The sequence below is a fragment of the Gasterosteus aculeatus genome, chromosome 11 (assembly GCF_964276395.1).
Source record: "Gasterosteus aculeatus chromosome 11, fGasAcu3.hap1.1, whole genome shotgun sequence".
Taxonomy (NCBI): domain Eukaryota; kingdom Metazoa; phylum Chordata; class Actinopteri; order Perciformes; family Gasterosteidae; genus Gasterosteus; species Gasterosteus aculeatus.
Window position 1 is genome coordinate 13,137,668 of NC_135699.1, and position 17,711 is coordinate 13,155,378.

The 17,711-nt window shown below is 42.4% G+C and overlaps 4 protein-coding genes across 7 annotated transcripts; 2 read left to right on the forward strand and 2 right to left on the reverse strand.

Annotated features, from left to right (window-relative positions):
* Positions 1–327: 327 nt before the first annotated feature.
* LOC120828157 (zona pellucida sperm-binding protein 3-like) lies at positions 328–2,697 on the forward strand. 2 transcript variants are annotated; one of them, XM_078083876.1, is made up of 9 exons: positions 328–783; positions 940–1,055; positions 1,129–1,232; positions 1,300–1,474; positions 1,559–1,676; positions 1,750–1,832; positions 1,905–2,053; positions 2,220–2,378; positions 2,475–2,697. In XM_078083876.1, exons 1-9 carry the CDS (start codon positions 412–414, stop codon positions 2,654–2,656), a joined length of 1,458 nt encoding a protein of 485 aa, XP_077940002.1. In that variant the 5' UTR covers positions 328–411; the 3' UTR covers positions 2,657–2,697. The 2 variants fall into 2 exon arrangements, with proteins under 2 accessions (XP_077940002.1, XP_077940003.1); XM_078083877.1 differs by having other exon boundaries at positions 331–783; positions 2,508–2,697.
* A 3,229-nt stretch (positions 2,698–5,926) lies between these two features.
* On the reverse strand, positions 5,927–8,049 carry LOC120828289 (zona pellucida sperm-binding protein 3). 2 transcript variants are annotated; one of them, XM_040191785.2, is made up of 8 exons: positions 7,502–8,049; positions 7,303–7,418; positions 7,122–7,225; positions 6,880–7,057; positions 6,693–6,810; positions 6,519–6,604; positions 6,124–6,227; positions 5,927–6,044 (listed from the first exon to the last, which is right to left on the reverse strand). In XM_040191785.2, the coding sequence occupies exons 1-8, from the start codon at positions 7,901–7,903 to the stop codon at positions 5,980–5,982; spliced, it is 1,173 nt and encodes a 390-aa protein (XP_040047719.2). In that variant the 5' UTR covers positions 7,904–8,049; the 3' UTR covers positions 5,927–5,979. The 2 variants fall into 2 exon arrangements, with proteins under 2 accessions (XP_040047719.2, XP_040047720.2); XM_040191786.2 differs by having other exon boundaries at positions 5,927–6,038; positions 7,502–8,029.
* A 1,143-nt stretch (positions 8,050–9,192) lies between these two features.
* On the reverse strand, positions 9,193–11,938 carry LOC120828286 (zona pellucida sperm-binding protein 3). Its single transcript, XM_040191779.2, has 10 exons — positions 11,420–11,938; positions 11,198–11,313; positions 11,021–11,124; positions 10,779–10,953; positions 10,335–10,452; positions 10,180–10,262; positions 9,959–10,101; positions 9,716–9,856; positions 9,508–9,591; positions 9,193–9,418 (listed from the first exon to the last, which is right to left on the reverse strand). Exons 1-10 carry the CDS (start codon positions 11,789–11,791, stop codon positions 9,255–9,257), a joined length of 1,500 nt encoding a protein of 499 aa, XP_040047713.2. The 5' UTR covers positions 11,792–11,938; the 3' UTR covers positions 9,193–9,254.
* A 1,641-nt stretch (positions 11,939–13,579) lies between these two features.
* On the forward strand, positions 13,580–16,130 carry LOC144384537 (zona pellucida sperm-binding protein 3-like). 2 transcript variants are annotated; one of them, XR_013451327.1, is made up of 10 exons: positions 13,580–14,013; positions 14,084–14,199; positions 14,271–14,374; positions 14,442–14,616; positions 14,902–15,019; positions 15,093–15,175; positions 15,247–15,389; positions 15,492–15,597; positions 15,741–15,831; positions 15,915–15,963. XR_013451327.1 is itself a non-coding variant. In XM_078083879.1 (10 exons), exons 1-9 carry the CDS (start codon positions 13,642–13,644, stop codon positions 15,797–15,799), a joined length of 1,317 nt encoding a protein of 438 aa, XP_077940005.1. In that variant the 5' UTR covers positions 13,580–13,641; the 3' UTR covers positions 15,800–15,831; positions 15,915–16,130. The 2 variants fall into 2 exon arrangements, 1 of the variants encoding a protein (XP_077940005.1); XM_078083879.1 differs by having other exon boundaries at positions 15,492–15,638; positions 15,915–16,130.
* The last annotated feature ends 1,581 nt before the right edge of the window (positions 16,131–17,711 follow it).

Here is a 17,711-nt window from a genome sequence, read left to right on the forward strand (position 1 = left end):
CTCAATCATTCATAATTAATTAATGATTGAATTAATAATTCAATCATTAATTTAGACTTTTTCTGTCTATCACCATTATATGGAATTTGTAGGATTTTACTCTTGAGTTTATGTTGACTTTAAAAAAGATAAAAAATTATATGATGACTTTTTTGACATAGTTTGGTATATTTGTTTTTGGAGTTTTTTGAACACATTAATTTTGGTCTTGATTCCCCGAGGGCGGAAAACCAATTACAGAGTGATTAGTGGATGATTAGTCTCAGGTGTGCATTGCTGTCTGTTAGACTGCTGGTGTGAATATAAAGTCAAACATGCGTCACTGTTAAGACTTGTGTGCTGCCTAGTGGGTCTGACAGGAGGACAGTTGGTATTCGCTTGAGGTTTGCTGGGGTTTTTTTTGTGTGTGACATGAAGACCTCGTGTTTTTGGCTTAACCTCCTGGTTGGTCTCTGCTTCAGATCGTCTTTAGCTTTTCCTCCCAAAGATTACACACGACATGCTTCATTTAAAGGACCTCTGGTCACAGGGAGCTCCCAACTCGGTCCCCAGCAAAAGGCTCCGGCCGAGGAACGAGAGCAGGTGAACACTGTCTCAGTGACTTGCTATCCCGACTCATTGGAGTTAATCATTAAAGCTGACCTGTTTGGAGTTGGCTTTCCTGTTCGTGGTGATGAATTGCGCCTTGGAGTGGAGAACGATGATTACTGTTTCGCTAGAATGTCTTCAGAAGATGAGTTCAGGATACATGCTTCACTCGTGGACTGCGGCACTAAACATTGGGTAATATCTCATTCATTTTATTGGTATATTGATATTTTGGATGTGCATATTAATACAATTTCTGTAAGGCAAATCTTTCTTTTGTAGTCCCAAGAGCAGTGTTTACAAAATTAACCAAAAATCCTCATTTCCCTTTATCGCCCTGTCTATCCACAGATGACTGAAGACACTCTGGCCTACACAAACCTGCTCATCTACTCTCCTGTGGCGTCTCCAGACGGGGTTGTTCGCATGGACGGGGCTGTAATTCCAATCGAGTGTCATTATGAAAGGTCTGTCTTCCAGAGCTCATCTCTTGAGACACTGTCTCACTAAAGTTAAAACGATACTTGTTCTCCCTCTCAGGAAGTACAGTTTGTCCAGCTCTTCACTCTCTCCCACCTGGATCCCCTTTACGTCGACCCAAACTGCTGTGGGAACTTTGCAGTTTGACTTGAGAATTATGACCAGTAGGTTTGGTTCATTGCTCACTTGTTGACTTATTTGAGCCTCTATTGATTTGTAATTTCTTTGCAGATGACTGGCTCCATGAAAGAAGCTCTAATGTGTTTTACATTGGTGAGCCCATCGCCATCGAAGCCTCAGTCAGAGTTGGACATCACATGGCGCTGCAAGTGTTTGTCAGCAGCTGTGTGGCGACGCTGGAACCCGAAATTAACTCTGATCCCAGATACATCTTTATTGAAAATGGGTAAGCACTTTATGGTGACTCAAACGGGATTGGATGATTGGTCACTACCAGCTCTCCTCTCATTCTGTTCTCCTCCCTTCACAGGTGCTTGGTTGACTCTGAGCTTCCAGGTTCTAGGTCTCACTTCTTTACCAGGATTGAGGATGACAAGCTCCACTTGACCATTGATGCTTTCAAGTTTTATAATGAGGACCAGGGACAGGTGAGGCTCTACTTGAGGTGGGTTAAGTAATTACTACACATGTAGGTATTTACACTCTTGTCCCCTCTAACAGCTCTACATCACATGTCACCTGACTGCTGCTGCAAAGAATGATGCAGACTCTCCAAATAAAGCGTGCTCTTTTGTAAAAGACAGGCAAGTGAGCTCTAGTCCAAAATGACTAACGCGTATTGAGGGTAAATGAGGAGGTCTCAATGTTTGTTTCAGATGGAGGTCAGCTGATGGTAATGACTATTTATGTGGGAATTGTCAAAGTCCCAATCAGCCCAGCAGTCCTGGTAAGTTTGGTCCTCGTGGGTTTGCAACGCCAGAAGAACCTGATCTTCTTTGGAGAAAAGAACCGAGGGCCAATGCAGGTTTGGTTTCTAATAGCAGTTTTCATGACTCTTTTCAGAAACTTATGAGTAGTGTTTATAGTAGTTTATATATATATATATATATATATATATATATATATATATATATATATATATATATATATATATATATATATATAATTTGCTTTCTACTCCATGTGTTCAGTGTGGCAACAGGACGCAAGAGTGGGACCGATGATTATTTTGCCAGCAAAGCAGAAAAGTGGGCGAATACCTGCAGAGGAGCTTCCTGCTGTTCTTGATCAAGTCATTGGACCCTCACGGTATGGAAGCCAGTGGAGAAGTGTAAGAAAAGACAACATTGGTGAGTGTTTTTTTTTTTTTTTCACTGGGATGGCAAAATGTAGTTATTTGAAGCCTTGCAAACTGCAACTCCATTATTGAACCTGACTTCTAACAGATGGTGATGCTGGTATAAACGCTGTCCTTCTAGAAAAGTCTTCCCCTGAGGACGACGTAAAGTCAAAGGCGGCAGCAGCGCTGGATGAAATCAGGACGGCAGCCCTCGAGGATGTCATCCCAAATGCTCAGTTTACTGTGGATGTGACACAAATGTCAAATGAAACCGGAAATGTGCTTTGAGATACAAAAATGAATTAAACAGATGTTTCCTTAAAATGGAATTCTAGTGTTTAGTGTGCTGCTACTTATTTGCAACACAAAGGAACTTTTTTGTTTTTAATGGATATTGTAGCCTATATCAAGTACCTTATAATAACTTCTGTACTAGCTGAGGAAAAGCAGACTATTGATGGTTTACGACAAAGCTGTATTTGCTCCTGGTGTCATTGGAAAGCTCCTACCATTTAGTAGTGCGGCTGTATTTTGGTGATCTGCAGCATGAGTACTGGAACATTGCATGTCATTTAGCTGAGACTTTTATCCAAAGCAACTTCCAATGACTGCCTTCAACCGTAGGGATACAAACTCCGAAGAGCAGGAAACCCTTTCATCAAATAATCCAATTTGCTATAGATAAGTACAATTTAAGTGCTACATCTTGTTAGTCTTTTAGTCAAGGTAGCGTCTGAAGAGGTGTCTTTAGTTTGCGGCGGAAGTTGAAGGCTCTCTGCTCTCCTGGGGTCTTCAGAGAGCTCGTTCCACCATTTAGGAGCAAAGACAGCAGTCGTGATCTAGGAGTCTTTTGCTCAGTGAGGGAACAAGCAGTTTGGCAGATGCAGAGCGTGCATGGAGAGTGCAGGTCGGGATGTAGGGTTTAACCATGTCCTGGATGTAAGCTGGACCCGATCCATCCACAGCATGGTACGTGATGACCAATGTTTTGAACTGGATGCGGGTAGCCAGTGATTAGTGTAAGGTTGACCAGACGAGCTGCTGCATTCTGGATGGGCATCAGATTTCGAATGGCGGGAGCGGGAAACCTGCCAGGAGAGAGTTCCAGTAGTCCAGACGGGAGATGACCAGAGCCTGGATCAGTACCTGGGCTGCCTTCTCAGTAAGAGGACGTATTCTGCTGATGTAGAGCGTGTATCTACAGGATCGTGTTGTCGCAGTGATGTTGGGAGTCAAGTGTGACACTGAGGTTCCTAGAAGTCAAAGTGAGCATTAACACAGATGCCAAAGTTAACCGTCCAGTCCTGGGTCAGAATACTTTCCCAGAAAGAAGTAGTTCAATCTTGTAGGGATTGATTTTCAGATGGTGAGTGGACATCCACTGAGAGATGTCAGTCAGAAAGGCAGAGATCAGTGCCGCCACCTGGGTGTCCGAGTGAGGGAAGGAGAGAATTAGTTGGGTGTCATTGGCAAAGCTGTGGTAGGAGAAGCCAGGCGAGCGAATGACTGCGCCGAGAGAGTTGGTGTAGAGCGCAAAGCGGAGAGGACCCAGGACGGAAGCCTGAGGAACTCCAGTAGTAAGAGGACAAGGTTCCGACACAGATCTTCACCAGGTTACCCGGTAGGTGCGGCCGTCAAGGTAGGACGAGAGAAGGGAGAGCGCAGAGCCTGAGCCACCAAGTTCCTGAAGGGAGGAAATAAGGATCTGGTGGTTTACTGTGTCAAATGCAGCAGAAAGGTCCAGAAGGATGAGGACAGAGGAGAGAGAGGCGGCTCTAGCAGTGTGGAGTTGCTCTGAGACAGCGAGGAGAGCAGTCTCTGGAATGGCCTTGAAGCCTGACTGGTGAGGGTCAAGGAGGTTGTTGTGGTGGAGATAGAGTTGGTTAAAGATTGCACAACATCCAACATGTTGGCAGTCAGGCAAAGTTAAAGGTGTGACAGGCCGTGCAGGGGAGGGAATATACGGTGGCCCTGAAGTGCAAAACACAACGACATTAACTTCTTACGGAAAGGGTAGCGCCTTATAGCAGAAAGCAGAGGATGGGCCCTTCTGATTGGACAGTCGAACTGTCTGTCTTTTATCTGGAAATGATACAGGGCTCTCAAGTGTCACGCACTCCAGCCACACATACAATTCCTCGTCCCCCCTCCCCCTTTTATTTACTTTTTTTACTTCTAAATATAATTGAACAACAAAATACCGGTAAAACAATGGTAAAACACTAGTAGGACCCTTTTAAGACACTCGTAAAATATTGCCATCTCTCCTGCTGCGTCACTTCCACCCTCATCACAGGCTCTCAGTCCCGCCACTGATTTATTGATTGCCATAATATCTAGGAAGCGGCATTTCTCAGATTTCACAATCGGATTGTGCAAATAGTTAAAGGAGTCACGGTAATTTGAATCCTCCATGTCACTTTCCGTCGCCGGCGAAAGGCTTCGGATTAAGAGGGTTAAAAGACAGTCCGTCTGTCCAATCAGGAGGGTCCGTCCTCTGCTTCCGGCTATAACGCCCTACCCTTTCCGTAAGAAGTTAATGTTGTGTTATCCTATTTGCTGTTGTGCGTTCCTTATTTTGCGCTTCAGGGCCACCGTAGGAATAGGATGTAGTGGTAAACAGTGAAAGGAGATGCAGTCCAGTCTTGTCAAGGTTAATTTTCAAGTGGTGTGAGTGCACATCCAGAGATGTCAGACAGGCACATTCATTCTGCTAGTCTCAGAAGGGGAGGAAATATGAGATTAATTGGGTGTCATTGGCATAGCTTTAGGAGAAGAAGCCACGTGAGGGGATGACAGATGAGGCAGTTGTGCAGAGAGAAGAGGACCCTTGAGGGACTGCAGTGGTGAGGACACATCCTTTTGTAGTTAAGGGAGATGCAGGGTGGTTAACTTCAGTCAGCTTGAAGCGAATTGTCTGAGTGAAATTACCCCAAAGTAGTACAAGTGGCTGCCGTTTGAGAGCTCTAAATGCTTTAAAAAGGAGCTCCACATGAAGAAAATGTTATATTTGTAACGCTTATATGAGCGGTCTGATGTGTTGAAATTCCTCTCTGGAAGGCCTTGCGCCAGAATGAAGTCAATCAGCAAGAAAGGTCAGTGCTTTAAACACTGTTCGCATTAGATAGTCGCAGTATGTTGTCAATTTAGACCCAGAATATTTTAAATGTCTAAACAGTCTTTCACAATGTATGATTAACCTTTAATGTTTTAGAGCAGGGGTTTATTTTACATAACCTCAAAATGATTCATATATTTGAAAACATTTTTGAACAGTTGAAATTCATAACTAGATTCCCTTCCTGCTCAATCACAAGAATGCATAAATGTAAACGTTTCATCAATATTCAAACAAGAGATTATAGTGAAATACTTATAATTCTCATCTCTACATTGAAAGTAGAGGTATGGAACTTTGAGTGTGCAGAACCTGGTTATTCATCAAATAAATATTTTCATTGCAGGAGCTTGTAGGTGCTGTGCCTGTGTCCTCTGTCCCAAGTAAAAGGATTTCTTGTAGCACCCCACCAAATGAGTTTTCAAAAAGAACACTAAAACTAAGAAGTTTGATTTTAATCACAATACAAAGAACATAGTCGACATTGATGGTTCTACTTCCTGGGGAAAACCAGCAAAGGGCCAAGTGTTACAGTTCCTGAAGCCATGATATCTGAAACTGAAAAACAGTGATTAAGGCATTTTGTTGAGACTTTTGCACAGCTATAGTAGTTAAGGTAATCTACAATGTAACATACCGTCAGATCCTTGACTTCTCAGATTAGTGGAATAATCCGGAGAGTTTTGGGAACAGATACTGCCACAACATTGACACACGTCACTGCCATCAACGTTTACCCATCTGGAGAAATTTATTCACACACAAGTTATACATTATATCTGAAATCAAAACACCTGGAGTTACGAGTTGCATAATCGTTAGGGAAAAGATTAGTCATTTGGATAGAAACTGTTCAGGCTTCACTAGACCAAAAAGGTATCTAACAGAATGATTAAGGTTAAGACACAGACTAAAGCATTTAGTTTTAAAAAAGGTCATGGGGACACCATAATAAGTTAACATTAATGTTAAAGATATTCCAATATCATTTGGCCAACTGAGTAGAACTTGCATACACAAAAGGAAAATCACCTTGGATATACAAAGTTGCAGGCCTTGTTGATGGAGCTGCTCATCTGCATTACAGAAGTTACCTTCAACTGGCAAGTGATGAATATCTTTAAAGAACAAGAGATCAATGTCACCTAACAACCTCGGAGCATTTCCAAACACGTTTGAATCACCACATTTATGAAAGTGGCTCACCGAGTTTCTTGAATCATCGTGGAAAAGGAAAGTATTGAGCTGCAGTTGCAGTGAAGAAGCCCTCCTTCTGGGTAAGAATCGTGCGTTTGATTCTTCCGCTGTTGCATCAACAAGGCACCTGACAAAAAACAACGTCTTGATCAAAGTCTTCCAGGTTTCACACCGTGAGGCCTACAGAGCCACTCACCCATGGTTTTCAACGATGTAGTAGCTGGGATCCGACGTGGCGTCACGTGACAAAGTGGCGACGCAGCTGTCGATGAAGAGCCGTCTCTGTCCGGAGTCAGGACCAGTGTAAGACGCCTCCAGGTGCAGGAGATCTCCGATGTACAAAGCCTCAGGGAACACCTCACCCGTCCAGTCGCCTGCAGGTAGACGGAGGTCGCTGCATGCACACTCGGCAAAAACAAACAGGTTGCATTCACTTACCGGTCATCAGCTTGAGAGAGAACGCAGCAGGGGAAAGCTTTTCAAGAAGGGAGGGGGGCAGCTGCTGCTGCTGCTGATGATCAGTGCTGCTCGCAAGGTGTGTCCTGTGAAAGAAAAGCAAACGTCTGACCTCATCACGTCACAGAGCAGCTTCTCTGCAGAACATTGATGCAAATCTCACCTCTTATAGTGACAAGACACGGGAACGACGGCACGCGCCCTTCTGGTAATGCCATGGGAACCGGCAGCTGCTGAGATTATCAGCTCGTTGGAGTAAATCACAGAGTCATTAGAGACCTAGACACAAAGAAATCATGGAACTTACTGCAAAAGGTGCAGACTTTTACCACCGACATGTCCAGCAGTCACCAACGACTTACGGTTAATTTGGAGCCACAGTCTTGCAGTTCTGCTTCAATGATATATTCAGAGTCACCAGCAGCAACAGCTCGGCACTGAGTACTCTGTGAATGCTCCGACTCTCCTAAAGAAAGCTCTTCTGCAGACACAAGGAATCCATTTTTGTAGATATCAGCCTTCACCACAATGATCATGGAGGCAGCTGTGCATTGCACACGGACAGTGGGTCCATCGTTGCGTTGTGGCGACCTGGGGTATCCTGCATCAGTTGGGAAATTGGCAGATTTATATTCTCTTCCCTCAGCGTCTATCATAGGTCCATCTTTCAAAGTTCTAATGGCACCCGCCACGCCAAAGGAAAAAGTTATCAGCAGCACCAGAGAGGCTGAGTGAACCACGATCACCATTGTGCTGGTTCTCATTACGCCACAAAGCCTCCTGCTCGACTTAATCAGTGCAGCAAGTGGGTCGATGGTTAAACAGAAGCAGTGGTGTGTTTTAAAAAAGGCTGCAAAAGGTTCAAATGCTCAGCCTCAAATACTTTCTATCTCAAACCAATCAAATCACATGGAGACAACAGCTGAAGCCAATTACTCATTAACTGAAGTGGGAGTGGAAGCTGCAGTCACACTGAGATACAAGCCTGTGATTGGCCCACAATGAGCCAGTGATGCAGCAGAGCCAGTAGCTGTTAATTGACTTTCCAGCAACTGTCTGGTGCTGCTTGTGTAGGCTTTATAGAATGGTCCAATACCTCTATGAGAGCTAAAGTATCATACTAATGTACTTCAGCTTTATGTTTCAGTCAATGATCACATGTGCAAAAACTAATACTGATATTCAGTTCACAAAACATGAATATAAATAAATACATTAACCAATTTGTTTTGTAATGTTTTTGTCAACGCTCATTTCTGGGAGCTTTTGAAAGTTTCATTGGTAAATGCAAAAATATTGGTCTTCAGAGTGAGCGCAATGTGGCCATCTTTACTGCAGGACAGGAATCTCAAGTATCATTCTAATGTACTTTGCCTTTATGTTTCAGTTAATGATCAGATGTTCAAAATGTAATAGTTCACAAAACATGAATATATTAACAAATGCTTGTCACTCGTTTCTGGGACTTTACAAACTTTTGAAAGTTTTATTGGTAAATGGCAGTAAGAATACATTTCTTGATGCCACCTGGCTTTATTTCACAATGCTTCAATAATATTTCTGAAAACCAGATCATACGATTTAATGTCACCTCAAGTCTAAACGAGTCATTAGTAACCCATAAATGCAGAGTTTGAACCAGAGTTTTACCATACCCTTATTCTGTGTGTCAATCAGTATACGGTTTACACAATTCCAAAGTCATACAGTATACGAACTGAATACAGAGTTGCATTTCTGCACGAAAACACCAACCTGCTTATTAAGCCTCTGCTGTGCACACTACACTGAAACTGCCATTCAAAAGTAATGTCCAGTTAAGTAATGAGGCAGTTAAATTACCAACTATATTTTAAGCCAACTGCATGCATACTATGCAAATAGTAGTTTTAAAAATCCCATCTCCATCTTGAGTGCAGTTATTCGGGGCTTCAAGTTGGTGAGAGTACAAACACTGGGTCCAAACTGTACAGAAGAAATTTCTTGTTGGCACATACTGTAAAAGGATTTAACCGGATAACTGGTAAATCCCAACCCACTATAGATACACTGGTAAATTGAACAAGATTTCATTCCTTTTGTGTCGCAGGTAAAATACCAAACAATTTTAATACATTATATTCCACGGTCATTAGCATCTGAAAGGACATTTTCCATTGCATGTGATTGTGTCACAGCCACAGTAAACGGAGCAGTGGGGATGACATCGAGGGCTGCTGTGCCGTTTCCATCCAGCGCTGGTGCCTTTGACTTCACGTCGCCCTCAGCTGAAGACTTTTCTAGAAAGGAGTTTTTACCAGCATTGCCATCTGTAAGAAGTCTGTTGCAGCAACAATGCCATTTATTTAAGAGGACTTTGCATATTTACCTTCTAGATCAGATCCACTTCTGACATCTTCAGTCTGAACAGTCACCTCGTCTGATGTAGAATGTGAACCAGGACCCTTTCCATCTAGGACAGAAGTATAGTGTCCCTCACAGCTTTATTTGCAATGCAGAAAATGCTTGAACACCACAGGACTTCAATTAAAACCCATCCTCGAATGATTGATCAGCCGATTTGTAGGTCAACTCACCAACTTTTAGGACACTTCTCCACTGGCTTCCATACCGTGAAGGTCGTATGACTTCACGTACAGCAGGAAGCTCCTCTGCAGGTATTTGCTGGTTGGCAGGAAAGATAATCATTGGACCCACTCTTGCATCCTGTCCCCACACTGAAAACAAGGATCACAAGTCCAAAACCATGTGTAAAGGCTGATGGCACAACACATTTAGGTGACTGAAGGCATCATGAAGACTGCAGAGAGAAACCGAACCCGCATTAGTCCTCTTGCTCCAGGACAGATCAAGTTCTTCTGGCAGTGCAAACCCACGAGGACCAAACTTGCCAGGACTGCTGGGCTGATTGTGACTTTGACAAGCCCCACATAAATAGTCATTACCATCAGCTGACCTCCATCTGAGAAGCAAACATTCAGGCCTCCTCATTTACTCTCAATGTGTGTTATAGAGTAATTTTGGACTGGAGCTCACTTGCCTGTCGTTTACAAAAGAGCACGCTTTATTTGGCGCTTCTGCACTATTCTTTGCAGCAGCAGTCAGGTGACATGTGATGTAGAGCTGTTAGAGGGGACAAGAGTGTAAATACCTACATGTGTAGTAATACTTAACCCACCTCAAGTAGAGCCTCACCTGTCCCTGGTCCTCATTATAAAACTTGAAAGCATCAATGGTCAAGTGGAGCTTGTCATCCTCGATCCTGGAAAAGAATTGAGACCTAGAACCTGGAAGCTCAGAGTCAACCAAGCACCTGTGAAGGGGAATAGAATGAGAGGAGAGCTGGTAGTGAACAATCATCCAAGCAATGCCAAAATGAAATTGGGTTGAACAAAGACCAGAACCCACCCTAATGATTGCTTCCTTTCTGAGAAGACTAGACAAACCCAAACTATCTAACCTAAACTTTTGGTCTTAAAACCAAACTGATCAAACAAACATTACATTTCAGACTGCACAGCTTCTACAACCAGGAAAAGGCTAAACACAATGTAGAATTACTGAACTGTAAAAAAACAAAAACAACAATGTAAACACAGGTTTTCGAGGTTCCCGTTTGATTCACCATAAAGTGCTTACCCATTTTCAATAAAGACGTATCTGGGATCAGAGTTCATGTCGGGATCCAGCGTCGCCACACAGCTGCTGACAAACACTTGCAGCGCCATGTGATGTCCAACTCTGACTGAGGCTTCGATGGCGATGGGCTCACCGATGTAAAACACATTAGAGCTTCTTTCATGGAGCCAGTCATCTGCAAAGAAATTACAAATCAATAGAGGCTCAAATAAGTCAACACATGAGAAATGAACCAAACCTACTTGTCATAATTCTCAAGTCAAACTGCAAAGTTCCCACAGCAGTTTGGGTCGACGTGAAGGGGATCCAGGTGGGAGAGAGTGAGGAGCTGGACAAACTGTATTTCCTGAGAGGCAGAACAAGTATTGTTTTAACTTTAGTGAGACAGCGTCTCAAGAGATGAGCTCTGGAAGACAGACCTTTCATAATGACACTCGATTGGAATTACAGCCTCGTCCATGCGAACAACCCCGTCTGGAGACACCACAGGAGAGTAGATGAGCAGGTTTGTGTAGGCCAGAGTGTCTTCAGTCATCTGGATAGAAAGGGTGTTAAAAAAAACCAAGTTTTTTTTTTAAAAACCACGTACATGTGAAATAAATGAAACAATCAAAAAACATTTTTTAAAAAGGAATCATTACCCATCGTTTAGTGCCGCAGTCCACGAGTGAAACATGTATCCTGAACTCATCCTCTGAAGACATTCTAGCGAAACAGTAATCATCGTACTCCACTCCAAGGCGCAATTCATCACCACAAACAGGAAAGCCAACTCCAAACAGGTCAGCTTTGATGAATATCTCCAATGAGTCTGGATGGCAGGTCACTGAGACAGTGTTCACCTGTGCTCGTTCCTCAGCCGGAGCCTTTTCCTGGGGAGCGAGTTGGGAGCTCCCTGTGACCAGAGGTCCTTTAAATGAAGCATGTCGTGTGTAATCTTTGGGAGGAAAAGCTAAAGACGATCTGAAGCAGAGACCAAACAGGAGGTTGAGCCAAAAACACAAGGTCTTCATTTCACAAAACCCGGTGAACTAGCACAGACTACTTCCTGTCAGACCCACTAGGCAGCACACAGGTTTCATTAAAGCATATTTTACTTTATATTCTCACAGCCCAGCAATTCACACCTGAGACTGATCAGCATGTGATTGGTTTCACACCTCCTTGGAATCAAGGCCAAAGTTTGATCAAGTCTGTGGGGATTCAACCATAAATAAAAGGTTTGTATCATTGCTTGATTCTTTGGAATTTCAGAAAAGTGCTACAGTTCACTACAGTGCAAACTAAATTAAAACAGAAATGCATTTGAAACATTAAGAATTAAAATATAAATAAAAGAACGTTTTTACTAAAATAACTTTTATAACATTTTAAATTAGTGAACAATGACCATGCATAAATCATTTGCATTCCTTTTCTTGGAAAGTTCAATTTCTATAACAGTTAAAACTTGATCAGAATAATATTTGAAGAGGCTGTCATCACAAATATTAGAATGCCTTTTACAGGGAAAGACAATGATCATAACTCATTCACGGCATTGAAGAGCAACTACACAGACCGTATGTATATAAACCATAGACATTCAAAACACTGAGGCAGAGTACCCCTCTTAAATGATTTGTTCAGAATGCATTTATTTCCAGTAGAACTTGAATTAATGAGGGGGTCACACAAGATTCAATGGATGCCTGCAAAAACAAATGAGAATTTTAAGATATCTCGACATGACAGTCATTACCAGACATTTTGGCGAGCTTTCAAACGGTAAATGCAATTAAGGATACAGTGTGTTGCAGTTTATAGAATCTTTTAGCAGAAGTGGAATGTAGCATAATTATCTGAAACTAATAATAGTTTTTTTGTTAGCCTTGAATGAATCCTTGATGTTAGCATACAGCGAGTTCTCTGCACGTCTGTTTCTGGAGTAGCCGAGAACTGACACACCAACAAGTGGCCATAGTGGATGCATTTAGCCATTTTCAGTTACCTGGAGGCTTCTGTAGTTCTCCATCACGCTTGAGAAACTATGAACCAATTCAAGGCCCAATCGAGAACTCCCACTTTAACCCTAAATACTTGTATAATTGTAACAATTCTTCTCTCAGGTGTCTTCCAGCAAGCCTTAAAAACTGCTATTATACCACTTTTAAAGAAGGCTATTTTAGACATCGCAACGATGAAAAACCAAAGGCCAATATCAGACCTGCCCTTTACAAGTAAAATAGATGAAAAGGTGTTATTTCACAAGCTAAACTACCTCTTAACACAGACTTTGGCAGAATTTTGGTTTTAGGATTACTGGATCTCCGCGTGGCATTTGATACAGTCGACAATGACATACTACTGGACAGACTAAGCCACTTGGTGAGACTCTCTGGCACACCATTTGACTGGTTTGAAACATACTTAAAAGACCGAAAACACTGTTGATCTGTGAGTAATTACACATCAGATCTGAAGAAAATTACATGCGATGTTCCACAAGGTTTAATGCTGGAGCCGCTATGTGCTTCAACATGCTTCCTGAAACACGTACTTTTATTTATATTTTAATTCTTAATGTTTCAAATGCATTTCTGTTTTAATTTAGTTTGCACTGTAGTGAACTGTAGCACTTTTCTGAAATTCCAAAGAATCAAGCAATGATACAAACCTTTTATTTATGGTTGAATCCCCACAGACTTGATCAAACTTTGGCCTTGATTCCAAGGAGGTGTGAAACCAATCACATGCTGATCAGTCTCAGGTGTGAATTGCTGGGCTGTGAGAATATAAAGTAAAATATGCTTTAATGAAACCTGTGTGCTGCCTAGTGGGTCTGACAGGAAGTAGTCTGTGCTAGTTCACCAGGTTTTGTGAAATGAAGACCTCGTGTTTTTGGCTCAACCTCCTGTTTGGTCTCTGCTTCAGATCGTCTTTGGCTTTTCCTCCCAAAGATTACACACGACATGCTTTATTTAAAGGACCACTGGTCCCAGGGAACTCCCAACTCGATCCCCAGCAAAAGGCTCCGGCCGAGGAACAAGAGCAGGTGAACACCGTCTCAGTGACCTGCTATCCAGACTCGTTGGAGATAATCATCAAAGCTGACCTGTTTGGAGTTGGATTTCCTGTTCGTGGTGATGAATTGCGCCTTGGAGTGGAGTACGATGATAACTGTTTCGCTAGAATGTCTTCTGAAGATGAGTTTAGGATACATGTTTCACTCGTGAACTGCGGCACTAAACGATGGGTAATTAATTTGGTTTAATTGTATATTTATTTGACCATGCAACAGTTTTTAACCCCCTGTCTATCCACAGATGACTGAAGACACTCTGGGCTACACAAACCTGCTCATCTACTCTCCTGTAGCCTCTCCAGACGGGGTTGTTCGACTGGACGAGGCTGTAATTCCAATCGAGTGTCATTATGAAAGGTCTGTCTTCCAGAGCTCTTCTCTTGAGACAGTCTCACTAAAGTTAAAACGATACTTGTTCTGCCTCTCAGGAAGTACAGTTTGTCCAGCTCTTCACTCTCTCCCACCTGGATCCCCTTCACGTCGACCCAAACTGCTGTGGGAACTTTGCAGTTTGACTTGAGAATTATGACCAGTAGGTTTGGTTCATTGCTCACTTGTTGACTTATTTGAGCCTCTATTGATTTGTGATTTCTTTGCAGATGACTGGCTCCATGAAAGAAGCTCTAATGTGTTTTACATCGGTGAGCCCATCGCCATCGAAGCCTCAGTCAGAGTTGGACATCACATGGCGCTCCGAGTGTTTGTCAGCAGCTGTGTGGCAACACTGGAACCCGAAATGAACTCTGATCCCAGATACGTCTTTATTGACAACGGGTAAGCACTTTATGGTGACTCAAACGGGAACCTAGAAAACCTGTGTTTACATATTGGTTTGCACACAGTTCTTATTGTGAGATGTCTTAAGAAATTGAAATCGAAATCCAGTTATGTTTGCGTCAGAGTGAAGACTACAAACTATAACTTGATGAATCCAGGTTAGCTGGTTTGACATTTCAAAGCTGAATTCTGTTAGTTTGGTTCAAGCGTGCAACTTTATTTTGGCATTGCTTGGATGATTGTTCACTACCAGCTCTCCTCTCATTCTATTATCCTTCACAGGTGCTTGGTTGACTCTGAGCTTCCAGGTTCTAGGTCCCACTTCTTTTCCAGGATCGAGGATGACAAGCTCCACTTGACCATTGATGCTTTCAAGTTTTATAATGAGGACCAGGGACAGGTGAGGCTCTACTTGAGGTGGCTTAAGTAATTACTACACATGTAGGGATTTACACTCTTGTCCCCTCTAACAGCTCTACATCACATGTCACCTGACTGCTGCTGCAAAGAATAGTGCAGACGCACCAAATAAAGCGTGCTCTTTTGTAAACGACAGGCAAGTGAGATCCAGTCCAAAATGACATAACTCAAATCGAAGTGTTAATGAGGTCTGAATTTTGTTTTCAGATGGAGGTCAGCTGATGGTAATGACAAATTATGTGGGGCTTGTCAAAGTCACAATCAGCCCAGCAGTCCTGGAAAGTTTGGTCCTCGTGGCTTTGCAACGCCAGAAGAACCTGATCTGTCTTGGCGTAAGAGGACCAATGCAGGTTTGGTTTCTCACAGAAGTCTTCATGATTTCTTCAGTCGCCTAAATGTGTTGTGCCATCCGCCTTTACACATGGTTTTGGACTTGTGATCCTTGTCTCTAGTGTGGGGACAGGATGCAAGAGTGGGTCCAATGATCATCTTTCCTGCCAAGCAGCAAATGCCTGCAGAGGAGCTTCATGCTGTTCGTGAAGTCACTGGACCTTCACGGTATGGAAGCCAGTGGAGAAGTGTCATGAAAGACGAAGTTGGTGAGTCGGAATCTCACTAGGCTCACTTGCCTTAAATTCTGGTTCTGATGATTAAGCGCTTTTGCTTTGCAAAGAGCTGAGTCAAACTTACTTTTGTCCTAGATGAAAAGGGTCTTCGGTCACATCCAGACGAGGTGACGGTTCACACTTTTGATGACTAGCAGACCGCTGTCAGGTGGAACGGATCTAGAAGGTAAATGCGCAAAGGATCTTTATTTCAAAATGGTGTGTGAGAGAGATAGATATATAATTTCAATATCTTTTTTTTTTTAACAGACTTTGATGCTGGTAAAAACACTGCCCTTCTAAAGTCATAGCTGGCAGCACTGGATGGAAACTGGACAGCAGCCGCCAGTTTACTCTTGCTGTAACAAATTTAAAATCCAATGGGGAAATTTCCTTTTCAGATCCAAATGACAAATTCAAACAATTTTAATTGTATTTGACTTTCTGCAACACACAAAAGAAATAAACTTTGTTTTAAAAAATCTATCCTTTGCACTCCTGCAGTACTTCAAGAGGCAAGCTATTTCTATAAAAAATATATATATGTGTGTGTGTGTGTATATATATATATATATATATACACACACACAATAGAAAGCCAGTCATGTGAGCAGTCTGAATTTCTCAGTGTCATGGTGGTGTCAAGATCCATCTGCTACAGCACCAACCTAAACTGGGAGGTTCTGCACATGCAGACTGATCTTTCATTTTACAAGACTGTGGTTGCTCTTTTGCATTACCAGGAGAATAAGTCATTGAGGTATAGTTAATGGACTGTGCTACTTGGCGCTTTTTCTAGTCTTCCGATCACTTCAAGCGATTCGAACAGTTGCTCATTCACCCACTGAAAGGAGCTACCATACACGAGTCCCAGTTACAGGACCCATGTTGGTCAAGTGTCTTGCCAAAGGACACAGGTTAGCAGCACCTGGGATCAAAACCTCCAATTGGACAACACGTGCTCTCCACCCATCAGCAGTCGCCCCAAATTCTACAAAGTTGCTGTGCAGGATTGACGATGCACTGCAGTTTGTATTTAAAACAATTGAGGGTAGGCACCGACTCGGATTGTAGGTTGTGGTAATTTATACAAAAATCTGGCCTGAAACAGTATTTCAGTCAGATGTGCAAAAGCTAATCCTGATTCAGTTCACAAAACATGTTTAATATGAATATATTAAATTTCCTTTTTTTTGTCAATGCTCATTTCTGGGACCTTTTTTACGACGTTTTTGAAAGTTTCATTTTTGAATGGCGATGGGGGATTGAAGGGAGACCTTGGAAGAGGATCGTTCCATTTGGGCCCACAGAGGGCTGTTCCTTGGCCCATCATCCAGCCAGCAACGCAGTTTTTCAATGTTGCAGGCCCAATAGTATTGGATGAAATTAGGCAATCTTAATCCACCTAACTTTTTAGGAAGTTGTAAGATTGCTTTCTTAATGCGAGGCAGTTTTATTAGCTCATAGGGATGTAGAGATGGTCTGATCAAGTTGGTGAAAAAATTATTTCTTATAGTTTGGAATATGTTGAAACGGATTTACCATTTTTATGAGGTTGATGCGGCCAATTGGGGACGGGCAGAGTAGACCAGCGGGTCATCGGATTTACAGTTGTCAACAAGACAACTTTTTGCCAAAGAGATTGTTAATTGATGGTGTGACGACCACCCCGAGGTATCTAAATCCTTCAATGGTCACCTTAAATGGAAAAATAGATTTTGGTAGTGCCTTGGCTGATTTATGGGGAGAAGCTCACTTTTATGAAAGTTTAATTTATAGCCACAATATTTTCCAAATTCACGTAGAATGTCTTTGACGACCGAAAGGGATGAGACAGGATTAGACACATACAGCAAGAGGTCATCCGCATAAAGTAATAGCCTGGACGTAATAGCCGGAGCCATAGAGGTTCAATAATCAAACCGAATAGAAGGGGTGAGAATGGAGGCAGTCGGAGAATTATATAGCAACTCGATACAGGCTATAGTCTGGGTTAAACTCAAACCTTTCTAAAATATAGTTTAGGTACTTTCACTGAACTATGTCAAAGTCTTTTTCTGCATCTGA